Raw genomic sequence first — 26,051 nt, 5'->3', positions numbered from 1 at the left:
AAGTTCAAGAGTTTTGGATTTGGTTTTAGCATCAGAAGAGTTGATAATAACTGAGATGACATCTCTCCCACCAGTTGGAGAGAGTGACCATATGGTTTGACTTGGAAAATGAATACACATGCAGGAGTATCAAAGAGATGGGAACTTATGTGGAATTATAATGCAGGTGATTATAATAGTCTTAGACGTCAACTTCGGGAAGTTTCACGGACGGAGGAATTGGAAGGCTGGGATATCATTAGTGCGTGGAAAATTGTGAAAGAATATTTGTTAGCAGCAATGGTAAGTTGTATACCACGAGTGAAGAAGAGGACACAATTTGGAGTAAAGTGGATGACAAACAATATTAAACAGGAATTGCATGCGAAAAAGAGGCTATGGAAGAGATATAAGGAGACAGGTGAAGAGAGGATGCATGAAGAATATAAGACACAGGCCAGAAGAGTGACTAGTGTGGTACAGAAAGCGAAACTGGAATATGAGAGGAGGTTGGCCCTAAGATCCAAAGAAAATCCTAGGGAATTTTTTAGCTATGTGGCCAGTAGGAGGAGAAATGACTGTGGAAGAATGATATTGTGGGATAAAAATAGGAATAGAGTGACTGATGCAGAGGACATAGTGGAATTGTTGAATGAACACTTTATTGGAGTATTTCATCCTAGAGGAGTCAGTTTTAATGCTAGAGGGATAGGGCTGGCTCGAGGTTTAGAGGTACAGGAGGAAAGTGTGTTTCAGATACTGAGTACTCTGGATGTCAGTAAAGCTTTGGGACTGGATGGTATTTCACCACGAGTTTTGAGAGAATGTGCCAGGGAACTGACAGTGCCTTTAACCTGGCTTTTCAATGGAAGTCTGGCTTCGGCAAAGGTGCCCAGGGAATGGAAGGAAGGTAAGATAATGCCATTGCATAAGGGTGGTAACAGACTGGAAGTGTCTAATTATAGGCCAGTCTGTGTGTCATCAGTAGTTGTTAAGATCTTGGAGAAAGTAGTGAGGGACCATATACAACATTGGGGAGATGAGGGTAATGTTATCTGTGAGAGTCAACATGGATCTGTGAAAGGGCGTTCTTGTTTTAGCAATATGCTAGCTTTTTATAATAAAGTTACAAGAACATTAGATGAGGGAAAGGCATATACTGCAATTTTCTGAAACTTGGCAAAGGCATTTGACAGGGTGCCACATGATAAGCTGATATTTAAGTTGCAGCACATTGGTCTGGATGTCAGATTGGTCAACTGGATTCAGGATTGGCTGTCTGATAGGTATCAGAGAGTTGTGTATGGTGGAGCAGTTTCAAGGAGGCAGAGGGTTACAAGTGGGGTCCCACAGGGCTCAGTACTAGGACCTATATTGTTTAACCTTTATATCAATGACATTGCCAGTGGATTGCAAGGGGATATTGAATTGTTTGTGGATGATGCAAAGCTGGGAAGGATTCCGTCGTATAAGTCTCTGATCAGGCCACACTTGGACTATTGTTCTCAGATTTGGTCCCCAGGATTTGAAGGGGATAAATTAACTGTGGAAAGGATATAAAAATGGATCACAAAGATGGTTTCAGGACTGTACAAGGATAGTTATGAGGATCGGAATGTGGACTGCAGAGTTTGGTGGATAGAAGAAGGAGAGGTGATATGATTGAGACTTTTAAACTGTTGAGAGGTGGTTACAGGGTTGGCACTGGGGAGTTCTTTCACTTGGTTGAACAGCAGGAAGGAATGATGACAAGAGGCCATCCCTGAAAGTTATGAAAGGAAACTGTGAGCAAGAGGGTGAGGAGTGGTTTCTTTGCGTGGAGGGTAGTTGAGCCGTGTAATGCATTGCCTGATGGAGTGGTGAGGGCGAGAATGGTCAATGAGTTTATGGAGTGGTATGATAGACTGTGTTTCTGAGGTAGGACCTCCCCTCAATGAGTCTTGACAGACTTTATGTTCTTAGGAAGGACCTCCCACAATGAGTCTTTTGACTCCATGGAGGCCTGAATAATAATAATAATAACAATGATAATAATATAATTAAAGAAGACAGATTCTCAGGGGCTCATATTGGTGAGTACAGGCATGGCAAACTCGAGCTAGATCTGACCTTAATTACTACAATATACACTTGGTATATTATATTTGTAGGCTGGTATTCTGCTCTTTCCTCTACTCTCTTACTCCCCCAGCACTATTAGAGCAATTCGAGGGCAAGGGGGTGACTCCTCTCAAACTGTATTTTCAACTATCTACTAAAAGAAGGCAAGCATAGTTGCATTAAGGTGGCAACTCCATCACTAAGATACACATTGTCATACTAGTAACTTGACATAGGAAAACAGATATTACTTTCAAGTCTCAAAGAAATCAAAACTGGATGGAAAACATTGGAAAAAGACCGCAAATTGGAAAAGGTTAAAAAACTTTAGAAAAAGAAAAAAGTCTTGAAATATGCTTCATGGAACATTAGAAGCATAACACAAAAAGAAGAAGAAGAAGAATTAGATAACATTTAAATGAAGAAAATATAGAAATTGCAGTTCTTACAGTAACAAAAAAAGAAACTTAAAGAACAAAAGAAACAACTAATTATCATATCATATATAGTGGAGTAAACAAAGAAATACATGCAAAAACTGGCATAATGATTTGGATCCGTAAATCAATTAAAGCAAAAATAATTCATAAACACTGGAATGAAAGAATATTAGAAGTGCGATTAAAATTATATGAAGAAAAGTTTTGATAAACATCTAGAACAAAAATTATATTAAAGCAACTGATGTACTATAATCCCCCACCCCTTACCCACGGGTTCACTTTCTGTGTTTCAGTTATCCACGGTCAACACCGGTCAGAAAATATTAAATGGAAAATTCCAGAAATAAACAATTTATAAGTTTCAAATTGTATGTCGGAATATGTGTACATTACATGATGAAAACCAGCACCGTCCTGCCTGGGGCACGAATCATCCCTTTGCCCAGCGTGCCCATACTGTACCGTTATACACTACCCACCCATCAGTCACTCAGTAGCCATCTGAAAATATTAAATGGAAAATTCTAGAAATAAACAATTCACAAGTTTTAGCCTCCGTGTCATTCTAAGTAGTTCTCAGTTATCAGATCGACTGTCGTGGTATCGCAGTGCTTGTGTTCAAGTAGCCCTTATTTTACTTAGCAATGGCCCCAAAGCACAAGAGTAGTGATGCTGGCAATTCGGATATGCCAAAGAAAAGCCGTAAAGGGCTTCCTTTTAAGTGAAAAGGTGAAAGTTCTCGACTTCATAAAATAATAAATAAAAAAAAATAACGAAAAAAACCGTATGCTGAGGTTGCTAAGATTCCATTCGCATAACTTTTTATTACAGTATATTGTTATAATTGTTCGATTTTATTATTACTTATTGTTGTTAATCTCTTACTATACCTAATTTATAAATTAAACTTTATCATAGGTATGTATGTATAGGAAAAAACATAGTATATATAGGATTCGGTACTATCTGTGGTTTCAGGTATCTGCGGGGGGGGGGGCTACTGTAACCACAAGAAAGAACATATCTTAAAACCCTTTAATCCCAATTGATTATATAGAGGAACCTGTGGAGAATTCATGACTGAAATTAACACACGTGAACCACAGTAGTAGGTTTTTTATTACATAAATATTTCGTCCTAGGTATCTTAGGACTGTATTCCTAGTATTGTTCTACTGTACTGATGATATTCTAAGATACCTAGGACGAAATATTTACGTAATAAAAAACCTACTACTGTGGTTCACGTGTGTTAATTTTAGTCTTTAATCCCAACATTTCATCATTTGATGTTTTAAGGATACTTGTGACATAAAGACTGAATAATATAAGCACGTAAACACAAGAAATATATTTAATTAACCAAATATTTCGGTCTGGAAATATTTGGTTAATTAAAAAAATTAATTATTTGGTCAAAAACTCTCTCTCCTGCTTTAGCCAACTTTTATTTAGAACATCTAGAAAAAGTCCTCTTCTCATCTATTTTCCCTCAACCATCCTTTTGGGCAAGATATATAGATGACATCTTTACTGTATGGCTGCACAACGAAGACTCCTTACCTTCTTTTTTAAACAGTATCAATTCCTTACATAATCATATAATGTTTACTATGGAAATAGAAGAAAACAACCAGTTATCTTTTTTAGACGTTCTCCTCATCCGGTCACCTTCAAATACTCATACAACTACAGTTTACAGAAAACCAACGTTCACATGTCGTTATATTCTTAAAGAATCAGCCCATCATCCTTGTCAAAAAACAGGAATCATAAAATGTCTAATCAGAAGAGCCAAAACTAATTGTTTTACTTCTAATTTTCTACAGAAAGAACTTTCTACTATCCAACAACACATGAAACTCAATGGCTTTTCCGAAAAGAGTACTCAACATCTTCTGGATTCTTATAATCCACCACAAAACAACAAAGATTCAATATGTCGAGTTCCAATTCCATACATCTCTGGGATTTCAGAACCTATCGCAAGAATTCTGAAGAAATATGAGTTAACAGCAACGTATTCACCTATTAACAAATTATCTTCCCATTTTCCTTCTCCTAAAGATAAAAGCTCAACTTTGTCTCTTCCTGGAGTTTATCAAATTCCCTGCAACTGTGATCTCTCCTATTTTGGACAAACTGAACATTCTCTTGAAAAAAGAATCCAAGAACATCAATCCTCCATTCATCCCAACAAACCTGAAAAATCTGGATTGGCTCAGCACGGGATTGAAACTAACCACAACATCCTTTGGTCAAAAACTCGCCTCTTACATAGATCCCATTATAAATTTGAATGTATATTCAAAGAAAGCGTAGAGGCCTTACTCCATCGTTTTAACCTGAATCGGAATGACTGTATATCTATATCAAAAATCTGGGAAAGTCTAATAAGGATAACTCATTAATTCATATAAATTTTAGGTTATTTAATATTATTAATTAATATCTTTATTTCAATCATGTCTCTGCTTAAAAATATTCCCTTTAATACTTAGTGATATATTTCTATTTTTTAAATGATCTATTGTTAGTATTCCACCTTGTATTTTTTTTTAAAACTGTTCTCGTAGTGCCACTGAAGATGGTCTGCTCTTTCCAGATCGAAATATTTGGTTAATTAAATATCTTTCTTGTGCTTACGTGCTTATATTATTCAATATTTCATCAAATTATAATAATCTGTTCTTTTTCTTTTAGGATATATAATAAGACTTGTCAGAGGTTTTGAAGAAATTCAAAGAAATCGAGGTGCATGCCGTCATCAAGTTTTTTGTGCTGTAAAAAAAAGTCTACAACTAAGATTCACCAAACTTTGAGACTTTTAGGGGACTGTGCCCAAGCATATCCAACAGTATAAACTTTAAAACTGGCCATCTGGCCAAGTTTAAAACTGGGCATCCTGAGACAACAAATGCCCCTAGGTCAGGAAGACCTTCCACAGCAATCACACTTGAAAACATCAATGTAGCGCATGCCATAATCTTTGATGATAGATGAACACCAGCCAAAAACATCAAAGACTGAGTGAATCCAGGGAAAGAGTTGGGGTCAATATCCACCAACATCTGGCCATGCAGAAGCTCTGAGAAAAGTGGGCCCCCCCAAATGTTTGAATGCCAACCAAAAGAGAGAACATGTGCTGCCATCTCAAGGCTCATTTTGGGAAATCAGGTGCAAATTTTTGGGCTCATATTTTGACTATTGATGAAACATGGCTTCATCACTATGACTCAGAGACCAAACAACAGTCAATGGAAGAGACACAAAGGTCCTCCACAGCCAAAGTTCTGAACCCAAAAGTCAGCAGGGAAGGTTCCTGTTATTGTTTTTTGGGATATGGATGGTGTAATCCTTACCAAGTACTTCAAAAAAGGTGAAACTGTAACATCAGCAGTTTATTCAACAGCTCTGAAGGAATTGAAGGAGGTACTGAAGGAGAAACGCTGCAGGAAACTGAGCATGCATACTGCTTTTGAAGGACATCGCACAAGCTCACACTATTAGTGAAACCCAACAGACAATACGCAACTTGGGCTTTCAGTGTCTGCCTCACCCACAATATTCGCCAGATTTGGCCCTATCTGACTATTTCTTATTCCCAAATTTAAAGAAACACTTGAAAGGAACAAAATTTACCACAGATGATAAAGTCATATCTGTAGCTAAGGACTGGTTTTTTGAACAAGGGAAAGACTTTTTATTTCTCAGAGGACTGCAAATGATGCAGTAGTATTGTAACAAGTGTATAACACTTCATGGGGAATATGTAGAATAATGTGTAAGTTACATGGTTCTACCTCAATTCCTTCATGGTGATTATCACAACTTTTCAGCACACTCTCGTATATCCTCGAAGAAGGAAAATAAGAAGAAAATTATGACTTTTACAAACAGTTACAAGGAATATATGAAGAATTAAATAAAACAGACAATATAATTATAGCAAGAAATCTGGAGAAATCTGTAAAAATTTGGAGAACTGACAGTAAACAACAATGAAAAATGACTCATTGATTATATAATACATAATAATTTACAAATAATGAACATATTCTACAATAAAAATACATGGTGTGCAAGAGGATAAAAATAAAAAGCAGCAAACCTCTTCCTAGATGTTAAAGTTAGGAGAGGGCTAGAAATAGATATAAATCATTATTTCATGCAGGCAAAATTAAGGTTTCCACCAAATTGGTTACAAAATATACAAAAAATAATAATAAACAAGCTAGAGAAATAAAATCTAATTGAAAAGTAATACTACTAAACGATTTAAGTGTAAGAAATTTATACCAACAGAGGATTAATAACTATTTATAAAAAATATAAGAAAATGAAGAATTGAGAAAGAATAGAATAATATAAAAGAAATTATTGCATCAGCAGCATAAAAAAGTCTAAGGATACAAAAATATATATAAAGATAATAAAGTACATATATTATTATTATTATATGGGCACCTCCATTGAAGTTCAGAGTCAATGCAGGAGACCCAACTATCCACACAATCTATCATACCTCTTCTTGAACTCATTAACAGACAAAGCACTCACAACCGACTCTGGCAACCCATTCCACTCATTCACAACTCTCCAAGCAAAAAATCTAGTTCTCACACCCATACTAATCACACCTTTATTCAACTTCCAGGGATGACCCCTTGCTCTGGCCCCTCTAGCCAAGTGATGAAACATTTCCTCTGCATCTATCCTATAAAAACTCTCCACCACTTCCTCATCCCCAAGAAACCCAGGGGACGAGACTTAAGCACAGTAATCCAGATGTAGGCATATCAAGGCCTTATAAAGAGGAATAACAACTTCCTTATTACCACTTGTTAACGTGTGTTCATCAATAGTCAAGTAATGACATGAGCAGCCTTAGCAATATGTCCTCTAAACTTTAACTCTGTCTGCCACCCCTAAATCTCTAGCTTCATCCATTTCCTGAAGTACAGTGCCATCAATGTGATACACAGTAATCTATTTTTCCCAAAATGCATAATTTTACATTTCTCCACATTCTATCAAATGCCTTTGCAAAATCCAGCAAAATCATGATGTAGCCATTTCCTTTATCCAACTCAGCTGTTACTCTATTATAAAAAGTTAGTAAATTACTAAGACCTGACTGACCCTTCACAAATCCATGTTGACCCTTATACAGTATCAGATATTTATCTACCCATTCTTGAATTATCTTTTTGACCAATTTTTCTAGTACTTTTATCACCATGTCTGAGATACTGATTGGTCTATAATTTGGTACTGCAGTCTTAGAGCTTTCCTTATGCAAGGGAATTATTTTGCCCTCTTTCCACTGCCTTGGAACTCTACCAGAGCTGAGATTTAAATTAAAGAGCCTAGTCAGAGGCACTGCCAATGCATTTTGCTTGCGCATTCTCACAAAACCTGTGCTGATATTCCTACTTAATCCTAGAGCTGTATTTACATTGAGATTCATCCACCTCTGTTCCTGCATTAGTGTTTGTCACATAGGTTAAAGCAGTAACCTCACTAGGAAGATATACCGTTGCAAAGTGGTCACTCAGTAACTCGACTTTTATCTGCTTCTATCACCTTGTGACCATCATCACTCATTCAGGTTAATCTTCCTCTTACTTGCACATAATGAAAGAACTCTTTGGAATTTCCTTTGGCCTGCTTGGCTAAATTCTTCTCATAATCTGATTTTGCCTTCCTTGCTATGCTGGTCACCTTTCTTGTCTGAGCCTTGTACTGTTCATGAGTTTGCTGGTCACTTTCTCTTTATATATCCTCCACAGCATTTTCTTCTTCTGCAGTTCATGCTTAATGATATTATTCATCTGTCTGACTCCTACCTGATTAACCCTCCTTACCCTAAATATACAATTTAATACTGCTTCATCTAGATGACTCTTAACTATATTCCATGCACTACTAAGTACCCTGCAATGTTTTATGCCATGGTACAGATTTAAGCTTTTTTTCCCTAAGCATCTCAAAATCACCTCCCTTGTAGTTCCATAAATACCCATTCTTGATAGAACATTCCTCATGTTTTAAAATCTCCCAAGTTAAGATTGCATGATCACTTTCACCAATCAAAAGCAATGTGGTCACCTTAGTTATTTTTATTTTATTTTAAATCTGATCCACACACAAAAGGCCCCAAGACCTATAGCACACTAGTGCCGTGTGTGGGCAAGAGAAATAGAAGAAATGAGGAGTCTGTTCACACTTTGCTTAAACAGTTCAGTGTTGTAGTCTTTGGGGAAGGCAAAGTGGGGCAGACTGTTCCAAAGGACAGAAGTAGATGGAATAAAAGAGATGGCAGTGAAGTTGGTTCAGTGAGTTTTAAGGTGGACTGTAAAATGGTGTTGGTTAGAAGTGGCTTTTGTTTTAATTTGAAATAGATTTTGAAATAGAGAGTGGAGGAATAATAGTGGCCAATTCAAAACCGCACAGTCCGTGAAAGTATCTGTAGAAGAGGAACAAGGCAGAAACTCTCTCTCTCACACACAGAAATTAAACATCTGTGTGTGAGAGAGATATTGAAGTGAGTGTATGAGAGAAGGATCATTAATTAGCCGGATTGCTCTCTTCTGAATAGAATCTAGCAATTTTAGAGAGGATTTTGGTGCACCATCCCAAATATGGGAGCAACATTCCATGACTGGTCAGATTTGGGCTTTGTATAGTCAGCAGCTGTGAAGGTGTGAGTAGTACCTTCTGTGAAAAAGTACAAGTTTTTTTGGCAGCTGCAGAAGCTATAGTTGAAAAATGGTTGTGCCAGGAAAGGCCAGAGGCGCACATCAGTCCAAAAATGGAAATCTGATCGTATTTGGATATCTCAGTATTACTGAAGATAAGGGGGAGGGATACGAGTTCTTTCTTGCAAGAGATCAGACAGAAGTAGATTTTTGGTGGAAGCAAACAAAAAAAAATTGAAGTTTAAAAGGTTGTTGTTGCCTCACTGGAATATAACTAGGAGATCTGAGTTCAGGTCCCTGGTCGTAGTAGATCTTGAGGATTCTAATACTTGAGCACTGACAGTTTTGTTGAATGAAAAGGAGGAATGGAGTCTACTGTGGTCAGCAAAGCTATAGATAGGACTGGAAGTCTGTGAGAGCAGGTTGTTTATATACAAGAGGAGGAAGAGAGTGAGTGAAAGAACAGAAGCCTGGGATACTCCTGCATTGGTGGTGAAATCTGAGACTAAGCTGTCCACCATGACAAGTAGTGAGCAACCAGTCAGAAAGTTGGTGATCCAGTTGCAAAGTGAGGAAGGCAGACTATATGATGGCAGTTTGGTGAGTAGACCTTGTGCCAAACCTGATAAAATGCCTTTGAGATGTAGAAGACAACCACGCAAGTTTCTCAAATTTCTCCATGGCCTGTGTCCATGGGGGGGGGGGGGGGGGGGTGATTTAGCAGTTTTTCAAAGTAATTACTATCATAATGTGGTAGGAGACATACAATCTTCACCTTCTCGCTCTTCAGTTTTGCCTCTTCTAACAACTCCTTTGCATCCTCCATCATAGAATATTTCTTGCCCCTCAAATAATTTCTGTCAACTAAGACAATCATTTCCTTCGACTTACCTTTTTGCATCTGGGTGGCGTGACTAATATTGTGAGCTTTTGTACCAGAGAAACACAATTTTGTCACACTTTCATTAAGTACTCCCCTGAACATTTAGTCTCCATATATAATTTTCTCCTTAACTTGTTTTTGTTTGTTTGTTTGCTCGGTCTTTGTTACTTCTGACTACCTGCTTCCTTTTCTTTTCAGCCCTGGTAATCCTTGCCACTTCTGCAATTTGTCCTGTGTAGGATAACATTTAAGCATGCTATTTCTTTATTAATGTCCATTTCATTCTCCTTTATTTTCACAGCTGCATGCTCAACATTAATAACATCATTTTCTATGCTACCATCAGTACTGTTCACTCTATTAATATTTGCTGTGTTCTCGTCAGCTAATAGGCACTCACTTTTGAAACATACACTCTCTCTTCAGTTTCAATTTTCTTCCACATATCTTTTAATTTTCTTGACGAATACATTTCACACACACTGCATTGCGCAAATTCAAATCACTTGGCAATTTGGTCTTTGCTACCATTTCTCTACCACACATTGCGCTATACTAAATATCGAATTTGAATATAAAATACTAGGTTTACTTACAAACTAAATAACTCATTCAATCACACATTCATTAAAAAAAAAAAATTACAGTTACTTAACCTAATATTTTCAACTAAAATACAAAAAAATTACTTATTCTTCAGTAGCAATAAATCCACTCTACACACCTATCTGGAATAATGAACAAAAACAAAAACTGAAATTAAAAAGCTGGCCTAAAAGGTATTGGTTTGGAAGGTAGTCAAACAGGAAAAAGTTGTTATCAAGAAGGTCTATATGTGGAACTATAAGGTGGGTTATCATCTGAAGCTCCATAGTCAACTAGCATCAATACACTGGGTTGATGAATTATGTAGAAAAGATGTTGACAGTGCATGGGAAATGATAAGGCCATATCTAACACAAGCAATGCATAACTGCATACCAAGAGTTAAGTGAATAAACAGAGCAGAGGTGAGATGGATGAACGGTAAAATCAAGCAAGCAGTGTTACAAAAGAAGTTGTTATGGAGGAAGTACGAGACAGTTTGCAGTGAACGGATGCATAAAGAATATAAAGTGCAGGTCAGAAAAGTGACAAGTAGGGTTAAAAGAGAAAAAGTAGAATACAAGAGGAGATTGGCCAGTCTGGTCAAAGCCCATGGAAATTTTTCTGCTATGTTTGAGCAAGAGGAAAAATAATTATGGCAGGTTGATAGCTATGGTAGCAGAGTAACCATAGCAAATGATACAGTGGAATTATTTAATGAACACTTCATCAATGTATATTATAGTGGTGTGAATGATGCTGTGCAACATGTAGAAGAGAAGCAAGAATTAGGAGAATTAAAGGTGAAAGAATTGGAGGTGTATTAAGTGTTGCTCATATTAGATGTTAATAATGCTGTGGAAATGGATGACATATCATCACGAATTTTTAAAGAATGTGCAAAAGAGTTGGTCATGCCCTTGGATGAGAACAGAAGTTTGTATATGCAGATATACAAAATTATAGACCAGTTTGTATATCTGCAGTTGTGATCAAAGTGTTGGAAAAATTGGTTAGAAATAGAATACAGGATTGGGTTGATCAACATAAGATTCTCTATGATGGTCAGTTTTAGCAGTTTTAGTAAGATGAGCAGTTTTAGCAATCTGCTTATGTTTTATGATAAGGTGATGAATGTGTTTTATAAGGGAGAATCATATACGGTGATATTCTTGGACTTTGTAAAAGCATTTGATAAATTACCACATGATAAATTGGTGTACAAGCTGCAGAGGATAGGAATAGTGGTCAGATGGATTGGAGATAAGCTTTCTGAATGATACTAGCAAGTTGTGTATATGATGGGGCCATGGCACAGAAAATGAAGGTGACCAGTGGTATGCCTCAGGATTCTGTTCTTGGGCTGCTACTGTTTAACTCGTTTGTTAATGATATGCCATGTGTACTGACTGGGGATCTTCAAATGTTTGTCAATGATGCAAAATTAGGTAGAATTATCAGGAGTAGTGCTGATGTTAGATTTGAACAGACTTTTAGCCTGGACAAATGAGTGACGTTGCAGTTTTAATGTTAATAAATGCAAGGTGTTACACTTTGGAATACAGAGATATAAGGGTATGTACTGTATTGGTAGAGTTGTACTTCAGGAAGTGGATGAGATTTGGAATCTTGGAGTGATGGTGGCATTGTATAGCTGCTATGATAAAAAGTACACTGACATGTTGGGATAAGGAGGTCTGACCAATGCCTATATGTAAGGCATTAGTCAGACCACATATGGATCATTGTGACCAGATTTGGTCATCTAGTTTTCACTGTGATGTGGAAACACTAGGGGGGGGGGGGTCCAAAGGCAAATTAACCAAAGTCATATCAGGACTCTGGAGTGTTGGTTATAAAGAACGTTTGAGAGAATGTGGATTACAGAGGTTGGTTGATAGGAGGAAAAGAGGAGATATGATAGAGACCTTCAAGTTAGTTAAGGGATTCTATCAGATTAATACAGAAGAAATCATAAAGAGCAGATGTTAAGATGGAAAGAACAAGAAGCCATCCCTGTAAGTTGAATAAAAGATGAGGTGAAGAAGGGTGTGAGGAGTAGATTTTTTTATGTGCAGAATTGTTAGTGAGTGGAATGCATTGCAAGTGTGGGTAGTGTAAATAACTTCAAAGCTCATGATAGACATATTGCTGGTTGAGTGGACCTCCCACAATGAGTCTGTTAACTCCATGGAGGTTACCAAATAATAATAATAAAAAAAAAAAAAAGATGGTTAAGCAGAAAAAATCAAGATGAAATTGATAAAATCAAGATAAAAAGAAAGAAAGCAATACCAAAAGAGAAACCAGAAAGAGACACAGGGAAAGGTGGGAAAAATTTGTATCATACCTAGAAAACGATATATACAAAATAAGACCCAATGCTAAAATGCATATAAAATACTAAAGCTTGTGAATGCCAATATAAAAGAAACTGCAAATATAAATTGTGAAATAGATTTAAAAGAATTCTTGGATTGCTTCATAGATAATACTAACAAAAAAAAAAAAATTTTACACCAAAAACTTACAAAATGCTTTAAATGATATAATAACAGTTAAAGAATTAAAGGACAACTTAAGTAAAATAAAAAAAAAAGTGGTAAATCAGCAGGAGAAGACTCTGAACTGTATAAATTTTCTGGAAAAAAATTCCATCAGAGATTAATAAAATTTTTAAATAAAATATATACAAATGGACAAATACCAATAGAATGGAATACAAGAATAGTAATATCTATATTTAAAAAGGGGGATAAAACAAAACCTGCTAATTACAGGGGCATTAGTTTATTGAATACATGCTACAAAATATATAGTAGAATACTTAAGGAAAAATTGAAAATATACAGTGAAAAAATATTAGAATGTCAAAATGGAATGAGAAAAGGATGTTCTACAATTGATGCAGCTTTTTTTTTTTTAAACTACTTATAGAAAAAAAGAAAAGAACTGAACTTAGAAACTCATCTTTTATTTATAGATTATGAAAAAGCATTTGACAAAATATAAAGATATATTCTTCTTTCTCATCCATCAGATGATGGGTTGAGTCCTCTATGTGCAAACTTTGCCATCTGGTTCTATCTCAGGCCATTTCTATCATCTCTCTGAAGCTCGATAATTGTGACCGTTCCATTGAAGACCGTAACCAAGTTCTTTTTGGTCTACCTCTTGATCATCTTCCTCCAACAATTCCATTCATGACTATATTTGGTAAACTTTGAAAGGACATCCTCTGGAGGTGTTCAAACCATCTTAATTGCCATTTAAGAATTATAACTATATCTTCTCTATAGTTTAATTTGTATTTCACTTGCTCATTTGTTTTGTGTTCTGACCAATGAGTCTTATTTATTTTTCTTAAGCATTTCATTTCGAATGCTCTGATTTTCTGTATTTTTTTCTGATTTAGTGTCCAAGTCTCAGCTCCATATGTTGCTGCAGGTATAATAATGGTTTTATACAGTTTTAGTTTGAGGCTTTTTGAAATACTGTTAGTTTTACCATATTTTGTTTATATTCAAATTAGACCATCCTTAGTTAAGTTCTTGTATAGTGAAACGCATGAAGTATTCATAACTATAAAATAATACGTATGCCATAGTAGATAACTCTTTAATATGTAAATATTTCGTCTTACATGTCATAAGACATTGTCAGCACAATCAAACAACAGGAACTAAAAAGCATGCATGCTTAAATTGGAATCCCTCTACATATACAGCTACGTATTTTTGGATTAAACCCATTTAGACTGTAAATTAAATTGAAATATAAGAGATAAATTTATTTTATACACTTGAGGATAACAAATTCCCAGAACTTTTGGAATAGTGAGACAGTCATTCCGATTAAGTTGATTAGAACTATGACGTAAGGCTTCAGCACTTTCTTTATCGATCCATATATAAATGTTCATGTTTATATACAGATCTATGTAACAGTTTAGTGTTTTGTCATTGGATCCTATGATTAACATTTTCAATTTCATGTTGTGCAAGGCCAGATTTGTGAGGTTTGATGAGACAGATTGGATGTATTGAATGCATCTCTGAACGTTTGGCAAAAATTATGAAAAAATACAAAACTCATTGCTACCTATAAACCCATCAACCAAATTCACAATTTGTTACCTTCTCCAAAAGATAAACTTATATCAATGATGCTAACTGGCCTATAAAAAAGTACTATGTTCTTGTAACTTATCTTACTATAGACAAACAGGAAGATTTATAAATAAACGTATCTCTGGCTCCGACTGATGAGACCTCAATAAAGGTCGAAACCAGTCTGCGTAGTGACCCTTCTCTTAACATTAACTTCCATAGCATTATACATGTCCGCAAGGAGATGTGAAGTTATACCACCTTTGCCATGAGTTGTCCAAGTCCTGAAAACACTACAGTCACAAACTTTGTTTGCTTACACTTGGATAAAGGATTAAAAAATATATATAATTGTCTCTTTCTTTTAAAGTTACATGGTGATCAGCATTCATATTTCCAAATTTAGGGACACAAAACACACGTGTTGAAATGATTATTTTACTTATTATTAATAAAATAACAATTTGACGTTTCAACCCCTGTATTGAGGTCATCATCAGAAGGATACATGTGTATAGAGAACCAAGCTACATGCTCTTGCACTCTGTACTGGTAAATTAAACAATCTATGCTGTTAATTAATCTCTTTCTTAGCCTGACCTCTAGCGATAATTAAATAAAATAAAACAAAATAAAAGCTGGGAAAAAAATATATATATATATAAAATAAAATTAAATAAATAAAAAAAATTATAATTAATAAATAAAATAAATAAAAAAACTACAATAAACTCTGCTAAAGTCCTCATGTACAAAGATTCTTCTGGATTTGTACAGTTCAGATTGTTATACCATGATTTTCTTCAGGCCTTGTACAGTTCAAGTTGCTATGGAATATTAAGGAAAAAAAAAAAAAAAAAAACTTCAAGTCTCCTTGCATTGGGATTTTTCTTTGGTTCTTGTTCTGGTTGCTATAAAACCTCCAACAAAATTAAGACACCTACTCCGTTCTTCCACACCTAGCCCACCCAGGGATATACAAAATACAATGCACATGTAACCTACCATACATAGTTTCTCCATTTTGGAAAAACTGGCCTTTCTGACCACGCACTCCAAACATACCACAAAACTGATTGAAAAAATACCAAGTCTCTACACAGCACCAAAACCTGGTTCGAGAGGAAATTCAAAGCAGCATGTGAAATGCTCAAACATAACCCAAAATGATGGCCTAATCATTCCAAGAATGTGAAGGACCCATCTGCAGCCTTCATAGCAACCAGAACAAGCCAAAGAAAAATCTCAATACAAGCAGACTTGGTGAAATGTTTTTTTTTCCCACTTAACATTCCATAGCAACTTGAACTGCACAAGGCTTGAAGAAAATCATAGTATAACAAACTGAACTGTACAAATCCAGAAGAATCTTAGTACATGAGGACTTTAGCAGAGTTTATTGTAGTTTGATTTTATGAGGAACCTGTGGCTTAGTAAATTAAATAATAAAGAAACACGTAAAAACCACAGTGATATCTTTAATTAGTAAAAGGAAAAATATTTCGTACTAAAATTAATAGCACATCTTCAGTGTCTGTTACAGTAATAGGAATGGAATACAAGCAAAACGTTCGGTGGGTCACCTATTAAAATACAATTGTTACCGCGTGCTAGGAAATAGTAGAAAATAACAAGTTTAATCTATTAAGATAAATGGTTTTTTACATAAGATAAAAGGCTCCAGTTTATTGTAGTTTTTTATTTATTTTATTTATTAATTTTATTTTATTTATATATATATATATATATATATATATATATATATATATATATATATATATATATATATATATATATATATATATATATTTATTTATTTTTATATATATATATATATTTTTTCCAACTTTATTTTATTTTATTTAATTATCGCTAGAGGTCAGGCTATGAAAAAGATTAATTAACAGTGATGATTTAATTTACCAGTACAGAGTGCAAGAGCATGTAGCTTGGTTCCCTATACACATGTATCCTTCTGATGATGACCTCAATACAGGGGTCGAAACACAAATTGTCATTATCGTCATCAAATTCCTGGCATGCAACCTCAAGGGGTGTACAGGATATTATAGTACTACATGAAAAATTTACATCATTACTAACTTCCTATCTACAATTTTCCTCCAAATCAGTCTGTTTCTTGTCAAGACTCCAATATTATCAGATCTTATATTTCTGCCGTTGGATTTCTGCTCAGGACTTGGACTGGTTATTACTAACACCATATTCCAACATAAAAATGTGCACAAATTCACATGGAGAGAAGAGGCAAGGAATAAGAAAAGTCTCACTGACTATGTTATTATTGATAATGATGTTTTCTCCCTGGTGCAGGACACTAGAGTGTACAGAGGATTTGAAATTGGAAGTGATCACTATTTAGTCTTGAGCAGGATAAAATTGAATTTCATATCAAAAAGAATAACATGTAAGAAAGTTTTAAAGCGAATAAAAGTTGAGCAGCTCTCAGATGTGAACTGTAGACTAAAATACACAAAGATTATTGAAGAAAAAATGAAAGAGTTTGAGAACAGGAATCAAACCTTGGAGATTCAGTGGCAAACTCTGAAGAAAACATTGATTGATTCTGCCAGAGAGGCATGTGGTGAGGTTGTCTGCAAGGATAGAAAAATCAGAACTCCATGGTGGACACAGGAAGTTAAAGAGGCAGTGAAGGAAAAGAAGAAAGCATATCAAAAGTCCCTGTCAAATAAGTCAGCTTGTGCTCTTAGAGAATATAGAGACAAATGCAAGAATGCTAAACACTGTGTTTGGCAACTCCTATAGGTAGAGATGACCTAATGCTACTGCCTGGTATCTCCACTTGCGCCTGGCTCCCACTGAAGAGACTCAATAAAGGTCGAAACTATTCTGGGTTGTGGCCCTTCCCTTAATGCATAACATTAGACATATCCGCAAGGAGATGTGTTTTACATTATGGGAGATACTGAGATAGGAGTGTTGGTAGCTTGCTCCACCTTTGCAAGGAGTGCCCTAGTGTTGTACCACCTTACCCCAGTCCTGAAGATACTTTCAGGCGCAAACTTTGTTTGCTCACACTTGGATAAAGGATTAAACTAAATTTATTATACTGTGTAAAACTAGCTAAACAAAAGTCATAGGAGGACTTTGGCAAGAATATAGAAAATAAATATCAAGAAGGTGGCAAAATATTCTGGAGGTTGTTGAATGGAGGAAAGAGTGCTGTAAAAGGAGTTAGAGATGATAAAGGTGACATGAAAACGGGAGAAAAAGATATCCTTGAAGTATGGAGTAATTACTTTGAAAAACTGCTAAATGAAACAAGCAATGATAACAGCACAATGGTAAAAAACACTGACCAGGCATGCAGTCAGGAATACATATCCATACTTGAAGTAGAAAAAGCCATCAAATGCTTGAAATGTGGAAAGGCAGCAGGAGTAGACGATATTCGACCAGAAATGCTGAAGTATGGTGGTATAAGAGTCTTACAGTGCCTGCACTGCATAGTTCAGAAAGCCTGGACAGAGGGACGAATTCCTGATGACTGGACTAGAGCTCTCATAGTACCCATATATAAAAAGGGAAATAAAACTGCATGTGAGAATTACAGAGGTATTTCCGTACTGAGTGTTCCTGGCAAGATCTATGCAAGTATACTTGAGAAACGGTTGAGAAGAATTGTAGAAGAAAAGCTTGGTGAAGAACAAGCTGGATTCAGGCCAAATAGAGGCTGTCAGGATCAGATCTTCCCTTGACGACAAATAGTCGAGAAATCATGGGAATATAACAAAGATCTGTAATTAAGTTTTGTTGATCGGAAAAAGGCATATGACAAGGTGCCAAGAGAGAAGCTATTCAATACGCTGCAATTATATGGTATCAATGGGGCATTATATCAAGCAATACTTAGTCTTTATTTGAGTTGTAAGTCAGCAGTTAGAATTGAAGGAAGTACAGGAAGATGATTTAATGTTAAATCTAGTGTGAGACAAGGATGTACATTATCCCCTCTGTTGTTCATTATCTATATGGATCACATTATGAAGGAAAGTGGCATTAAACGTGATATCAAAATTGGAGATGTTACACTTCTAAATAAAAATACCACTATTGCACAGGCATAAACAATTTAGAAAATGTGACATAACTTATGCTGTTTGCAATGAGGCAGGACAAAATTTGGTATCGTGGCAGTTACAAAAAAAAATAACAATGAAACCAGGAAATGACAAAAAAACATTGGACAGGTATAAGAGACATTACATAGGGATGTATAAGAATTGCCAAAAATATCACGTTACAGAAATGAACAAAATATGCTCAAAAACATGATCACAAAACATCAGTATGGTGTTTTGTGATCATGTTTGTATTCAGCATGCAATGCCTGAAGGCATCTCTCACATGTTCAAATGGATTCAAGTTTAGTGATCATGCTGATCACAGCAGTGGTTAGGTATCTTCAGATTCAAGAGTTCTCCAACCACTTGAGCTCTATGGGCAGTGGCACTGTAATGCATCTGGGTCAACTGCACTCCTACAAAGTCACACAGATTTCAAGGATCCATTTTTGGTATCTGTGTGCAGTTACAATATTCCTATCAAAAACATGAAGGGGAGTGCAACCACTGATCATTATTCCACCCAAGATGAGAACATTGCCTCACCATAAATGTCCCTTTCTCTGATGTTGGAGAGATGTACTGCATTCCTCATTTTCTCTCTCTCTCCAGATCAAACATCTAGAATCTGCCTGTAGGCTAAAACAAGACTCAGAGAACAGAACTGTATCTCATTTGTTGGGACACCAAGTCACATATTCATGGCACCAGTTTCAAAGAGCTTTGCAATGGCTTGTGATTAATTGGTTACCAACTACTGGCTTCCTTACATAGATTACATTTGAACTGAGCCTTCTATAGTCTAGTTGGAAATGCTAATATCTTCATTTTTAATGTAATTCTGCCACTGAAGCTATCATTTCGTTAATTTTTCTCAGAACTCCCTTATCTGTGGTTTCTAGTCTCTGGTAATTATTTCTAATTTCTAATTATTTCTAACTCAGCTTTCAGATCTGTAAACTTAAAAGGTTTGAACAGTTAGTTAATTGTTTAGACATTTCTCTCTTACTTCCAAATAAATGTATTCAACTGACTAAGAATAATACCAGCATTACTTATTTTCATCTTATTCTTATATCTTATTTTTCCATTTGTCATTTTTAGTGCCTAAAATAAATATTTTACTTGTTTTATAAGTTCTCCACTCAGCATACAGCTGATGTTTTTTGTGTTCCTGCCTATTTTCATTGTCTTTTTTATTGCTGATTCTCATTCCAAATTCGTTACAGCAGTTATCTGATTTAGTTAAGGAATACTGAAGACTGCAATTATACTAGATATGACAAACATAATAGAAACACAGAAAAGAAAAGTAAAAGAGATGGTAGCTCTTGTTGGAACTAATGCTTTAAGTAGCAATAAAGTGTGAGAGAAGATATGAATGGTCTGCTGGAAGAAGTGAGAAAGAAAAATTAGAGAGTAAAAATTGTAGGTTTACTACTGAGATACGACAGTACAGAGTTAAGAAGGAGGACTATGATAGCAAATGATACAATGCTCAGATTGTGTAGAAGAAACAGTTGCGAATTTTTGGATGAGTGGAGAGCATTTGATAGCAGAAAATACTTATGTAAGAGGAGTGGCCTGCACTTGAATGGATTTGGCATCAGAAGCCTGGAAAAATTCCTTATAGAGGTGAAACTTAATGCAGAAAGTCAGGGAAACCAGATCATCATGGAAGAAATGGCAAGAATATGTGGGAGAGTTCAGCTTTTGTATGCAAACCTAATAAAGATATGAATGGTAGTGAACATTTATGTAGCTGGCAAAGGGGTGAAAATGTATGCTTTGGGTTCAGACCTTTTGAGTGTGTCTGGGGCAAGAAAAGAAAAAGTTGCACAACAAGGTCAAGCAAATTGCATATCAAAGCATAAGAAAAGGCCAAGCAGTAATTTGTTATGTCTATACACAAATGCCAGAAGCATCAGGAACAAAGAGTTGAGTTTGTTGCTTTATTGAATACGTTGTGGCCTAAAATTGTTGGCATTAGTGAAACATGGCTATCAAAATCAGATGCTGTAACTGGGATCAAGTGTAAAGAGTATAGTATTTTTAGGAATGACAGAAGAGATAGGAGAGGAGGGAAAGGGGAGTGCTAATAATGTTATTAGATGACTCTAGTCCAGTTAGGGTAAAAATGCATGAAACCAATACTGGAAATAATGTCCTATGTGAAAGTGAATTTGAGGCTATCTGGCATGAAGTAGAGGCTAACAAGATGAAATATATGGTGGGGTATTGCTAGAGACCTGCCTGTTCAGTGTTGCTGGAAATGAAATCCATCACCAAATTACCCTGATGGGTACTAAACAACTGACTTTAAACACTGATTGAGCAGAAGAGAAATCTCATAATAAGAATGAAGTAGAATTTATTGAGTTCTTGTGAGACAACTTTCTCAAGCATCAGTTAGAAGAGAGGGACCCATGCACCATTAACATATAATATGCACCCAGTGAGAAAACTGGAAGCCCAGTTACAGAAATCACAGGACAGACTGAATGATGGGAGCTAACTTAATAGGCCCTTGTGGCAGATATGGTCGAAAGTTTTGCTGTTATCAAGTGCAACCACTTGGAATTCACCAAACTTTTCAATGGTACTTATCAACAGATGGGTGACATAGGTGAGCAGATCATAGTGAACGTATACACAAATGTTCCTTGGGCCAATAGGAGTTGAAGAGTGTATAATTAGGGAAGCTGATATGGGTAGTGTTAGGAGAGGTTAAAATTTGGGCTTGCCAATAAAGCAGGTAGGGTTTTGTAGATTGGAGGTGGGAGTGGACACTGTTGAGGTTGTAGCTAAGACCACATATATTTATTGAGTAGATCTGAAAGTATCTGTGGGATTTGTTGTGAAACAAGTGTCATACACTTTCAATATGCATTACTTGTACTTTGGTTTTCAAGTTGACTATTATAGATAACTACCAATAGCAACCTAAAACCAAAGTAAAAGAAGTATATTCCTCTTCTGTAGTCAATGTTCCCTGTTTCATCACCGCTTTATTATTTTTCTTCTAGTTATTATTACTACTTGACACCTCCAGGGAGTCCAAAGACTCATCGAGGGAGGGTACATACTCTATAGCTCCGTCTCCACCACTCATTCCACCAACTACAATAACTGTAACTACACCAACGCCATCTACCACCCACCATCACCACCGCTAGTATTTCCACAGACAATCATCCATGCCCACGGCGGGATTCAAACCTACAACCTTTTGGCTGGAGAGCGGATACGCTAACCACTCAGCCAGCAGTTGTTGGTGAAGTTGTCATCCTGGCTCATATACGTGATGCATTCAACAGTGTGTCACAGGTTTCACCAGTCAAAGGAAATTTGCCCATTCTGTTCTCTGTTTGTAGGTCTGAAGTGATGTCCTAAACTTCCACAAAGTTTAGGACAATGGCATTGTGCTTTTGGCTTCGATTGAGTTATGCTCCATCAACACAATGAGGCTATGGAGCACGCTAGTATAGGTTTTTAATTGAGGCAATGATGGTGAATCTATTCTAACTTGGTTTCAATTGATTTCATTTTGTGGGAAAAAGTTTCATCAATAGCAGATGAAAACCTCTTTCTTTCTTGGAGAGAAGAAACCCTCTTTCTTCTCTTGGAGAGAAGAAACCCTCTTTCTTCTCTTGGAGAGAAGAAAGCTGGTTCAGATTCATGAGTTATATGCTGATTTATCAATTTTTATGTAGTGAAAGTACATAAAAATTTTCCAATGGCAACAAACATCATAAAGAAGACTTTTTTGATGTTTATGATGTCTATAGTTATATCATGTCTTGTCTACAGCTATGACATTTGAAAGCATTGTTGCATTTATCAGGGCGGGTCATCATCATCAGCGAGTTACTGATGTTACATCCATGGCTGTCAGCATGCAATGCCCGAAGGCATCTCTCACATGTTTAAATGGATTCAAGTCTAGTGATCATGCTGATCACAGCAGTGGTTAGGTATCTTCAGATTCAAGAGTTCTCCAACCACTATCTATACCCAGAACTTACTGTTATTATTAGCATGGCTCTTTTCTCCAAATTTTTCTGAAACATTTATGTCTGGTATTCATTTCTTACTCTGCTATTTAGATCTCTAACAAGGACTAACTTGCTGTTTAAGTCAGTTGCGTTCTCTAATGACTAAAAAAAAAAAAAATCCTCTACTTCTTCCTCCTTAGAATCTTCTGCCCACACCATTCCACCTGAAACTGTCTACCATTCAGGAAGATCATGTTGAATACTGTAGCTACTCCATCCATTTCCTACTCATTATGGCCTGAATATATTATATTATTATTTAGAAGAATCACTCCTGTTTTTGACATCTTTAAGCAATGCTAATCATGTTGATTTTGTACTTCTTGAATTCTTCTGCCAGTTCTTCTTTTCTGTTGATAATGAGATTCTAGGATCCGACTTTTTTTTACTATTCACTGTAGTTCCTTTATGAAAAGTACAACCTTGTTTAACTGAGAGACACCCCAGCCAGCATAACATTTCATGATGTCACACTGTAAAAAGATTAGAGACACAAGGGTTCAATTCGATTGGTGCAATGACTTAACTGTTTCTTTTAGAATCTGGAAAATCACTGACTCAAAACCAAATACAAAAATATACAAATTTAATAAAACTAAAACAATTAATTAATAAAACTAAAAACTTTTTCTGATAGTTATAAAGTTATAATCAACTTTATAACTATCAGAAAAATCCTGCAGCACTTGAAGTGTAGCAATTACCATTTTTCTGACCATTGCCAAAAAAGTGTAGTGAAAACAGATAAAGAATGATGCATCATAGACATGCACGTATCTATCACACAATGTAATAAAATTACTGCAAAAAGATTAGCTATGTTACATCTTCCAAATTTTTAGTGAAGACAAAATTTAGCCTACAGCAACTCCTATTCCAACAATACATTGCAAGATAAGATGCACGTAAGTTGTCAAGCATAGCTTGCTGCTGCTGAGTACCGTTGTATTGCTTCATTACAGCTCTGCAATGTTTTCAAGTAAATGCAACAGAACTAAACTTCTCTCTGCATTGTATTCTACAATTTTATATAAATGATATGAAAGAATAAAGTTTGCATTAAATTTAAATGCTTCTAAGGCATTTGAAATGTTGTAACACCATTAGGATATGAGTCAATAGGAAAGACTGAGATCTAAAAGTGACCTTTTAAGGTTCAAGAGTAGGCAATCATTTTGAGAAATGCAAGGTTATTTATTAGTTCAATTTTGGAATTACTTTCATGCTATTAGGAGAGTTTAAGCAAAGAATTTGTAAAAAACAACTGGAAAAGTTGCACATGCAAAAATGGTTGCTTCACCAAGAAAATGTCCCAGTGTATACTGCACTATCCTTACAACAGTTTTTGGCAAATAGCACACAAAGCAGTAGTCCAGAACTCTCCAAAACATAGTTTTCTGTAATCTCTCTATGTTTTGAAGATGAAATTTATGAACATGTCCACAAAAACAATTAAGATTTGAAGAAGTTGAAGAGCTACAATCTCAAATTAAGAGACAACCAGCTATGTTTTCAACATTGGTTGGTTGAAACTTAACTATATATAAATTCACAAGAGGAAATGATAAAGTTAAGCCTACACTTGATTTTTCAGCCAATCTGGGAACTTCTGAGTATATGTATATGCAATAACTGAATTTATTATTATTAATAATACAAATCACATTCTCATTGTAATTCTACCAATAGTTTTATCAAGGAAAGGAAAATTAATATCCTCACAGTTGTTGTTTAATGCCCTGTAGCTAAGATCTTCATTGCTAAGAAGCGTTAATGTTGGCAGTAAAACTATTCATCTAATTAATCTACATGTTTTGATATGAAAGGTGTATTTTAAGATAGGTGTATGTCGAATATATTATGGAATTCACAGGACATGAATTTAATAATAGATATAATAAAAAATGTTTGCAATTTATTCATTGCGAGATGAAAGGAGGAGTCTATGATAAACAAACATTAAGCATAAAATTTTTTCAACACTAGCATAATTTATGGAAAACAAAAATTCAGAGTAACAAAAATTCAATTCATAAGTGATTTACTAACACATTTATGATCTCTCTGTCGAAGTTCCCAGATCAACTTGCTGTTCCCATAGATATTCTGCCACACCTGGCATATATACTGATGTAGATTAGCATGCCTACGAAGCCTAATAAAACAAAAACAATGATTTTGAAAGCTGTAACCTAAAATCTATTTATATTTAAATACAATACAATGTAACAAATTTGTAAAAATCTAGTAACTAATAAACAGTGAAAACAGTAACTAATAAACAACAGGACCATGTCTCAAACTAGTTTTAAATTTTCATATAGTTAAATGGGAAGGAATTCTTAATTTTCAGGGAATTAATAAATTAAAAGACAAGTAAAATATTAGCCATATTTCCATATAAAAACAATCTGGCTACACTATGTTGCTGATATATCGAGATGATGGTTACTCTTTCTTTGTCTGATTAAGTTGATTGTGAAGAGAAGCACCTTCATTTAAAGATATCTCTAACCAAGAAAAAAATCTGAACAATGGCTAAGTGTGATTTTTATGTTGAATAATGTAAGAGATAAGTATTAGGTATGGGCTAGCAAGGATGGATGTACAGTACAATGATGAAGAATGTGTATATATTATTATTATTTATATGGGCACTCTATGGAGTCAAAAGCCTCATCGCAGGAGACCCTTTATCCTTTAACACAATACCTATCATATGTCTCTTTAAACTTACTCACTGTTGTTTGAAAACTTTTTCACTAAGTTATACTATAAATTAAAGATGCCAAGAAATTAAATTCTTGATTTAATCCTTTATCCAAATGGAAGCAAATAAAAATTTGAGTGTGAAGTAACATCATGACTGGGCTATTGCATATAGAGGCTAATGGCTTCACATTGATTGCCTTAGTATCTCATAATGCAATGCATATGTAAACCCTACCACCTTTTGCAATGCATTGTAAAGGGTAGGTCCTGTTTCAGTAATTTACTTGCATTTTATGATAAGGTGACGAGTGTGTTAGATAAAGGAGAATCATATACAGTGATATTCTTAGACTTTGCAAAAGCGTTTGATAGATTACC

At 35.4% G+C, this 26,051-nt stretch overlaps 1 protein-coding gene across 2 annotated transcripts in view; it reads right to left on the bottom strand.

Annotated features, from left to right (window-relative positions):
- The window catches only part of LOC150094558 (uncharacterized), a 170,205-nt gene that overhangs the window by 93,596 nt on the left and 50,558 nt on the right, over window positions 1–26,051 (bottom strand). For both annotated transcript variants that reach the window (XM_090412329.1, XM_090412327.1), the window contains exon 4: window positions 25,011–25,116. In XM_090412329.1, the coding sequence (XP_090268455.1) occupies window positions 25,011–25,116 (106 nt within the window). The remainder of the gene's footprint in view (window positions 1–25,010; window positions 25,117–26,051) is intronic.

This window comes from Typopeltis vanoorti, chromosome 22 (assembly GCF_054136105.1).
Source record: "Typopeltis vanoorti isolate ZY-2024b chromosome 22, IOZ_Tvanoo_1.0, whole genome shotgun sequence".
Lineage (NCBI taxonomy): Eukaryota > Metazoa > Arthropoda > Arachnida > Uropygi > Thelyphonidae > Typopeltis > Typopeltis vanoorti.
This window is presented reverse-complemented; position numbering and strand designations above follow the sequence as displayed.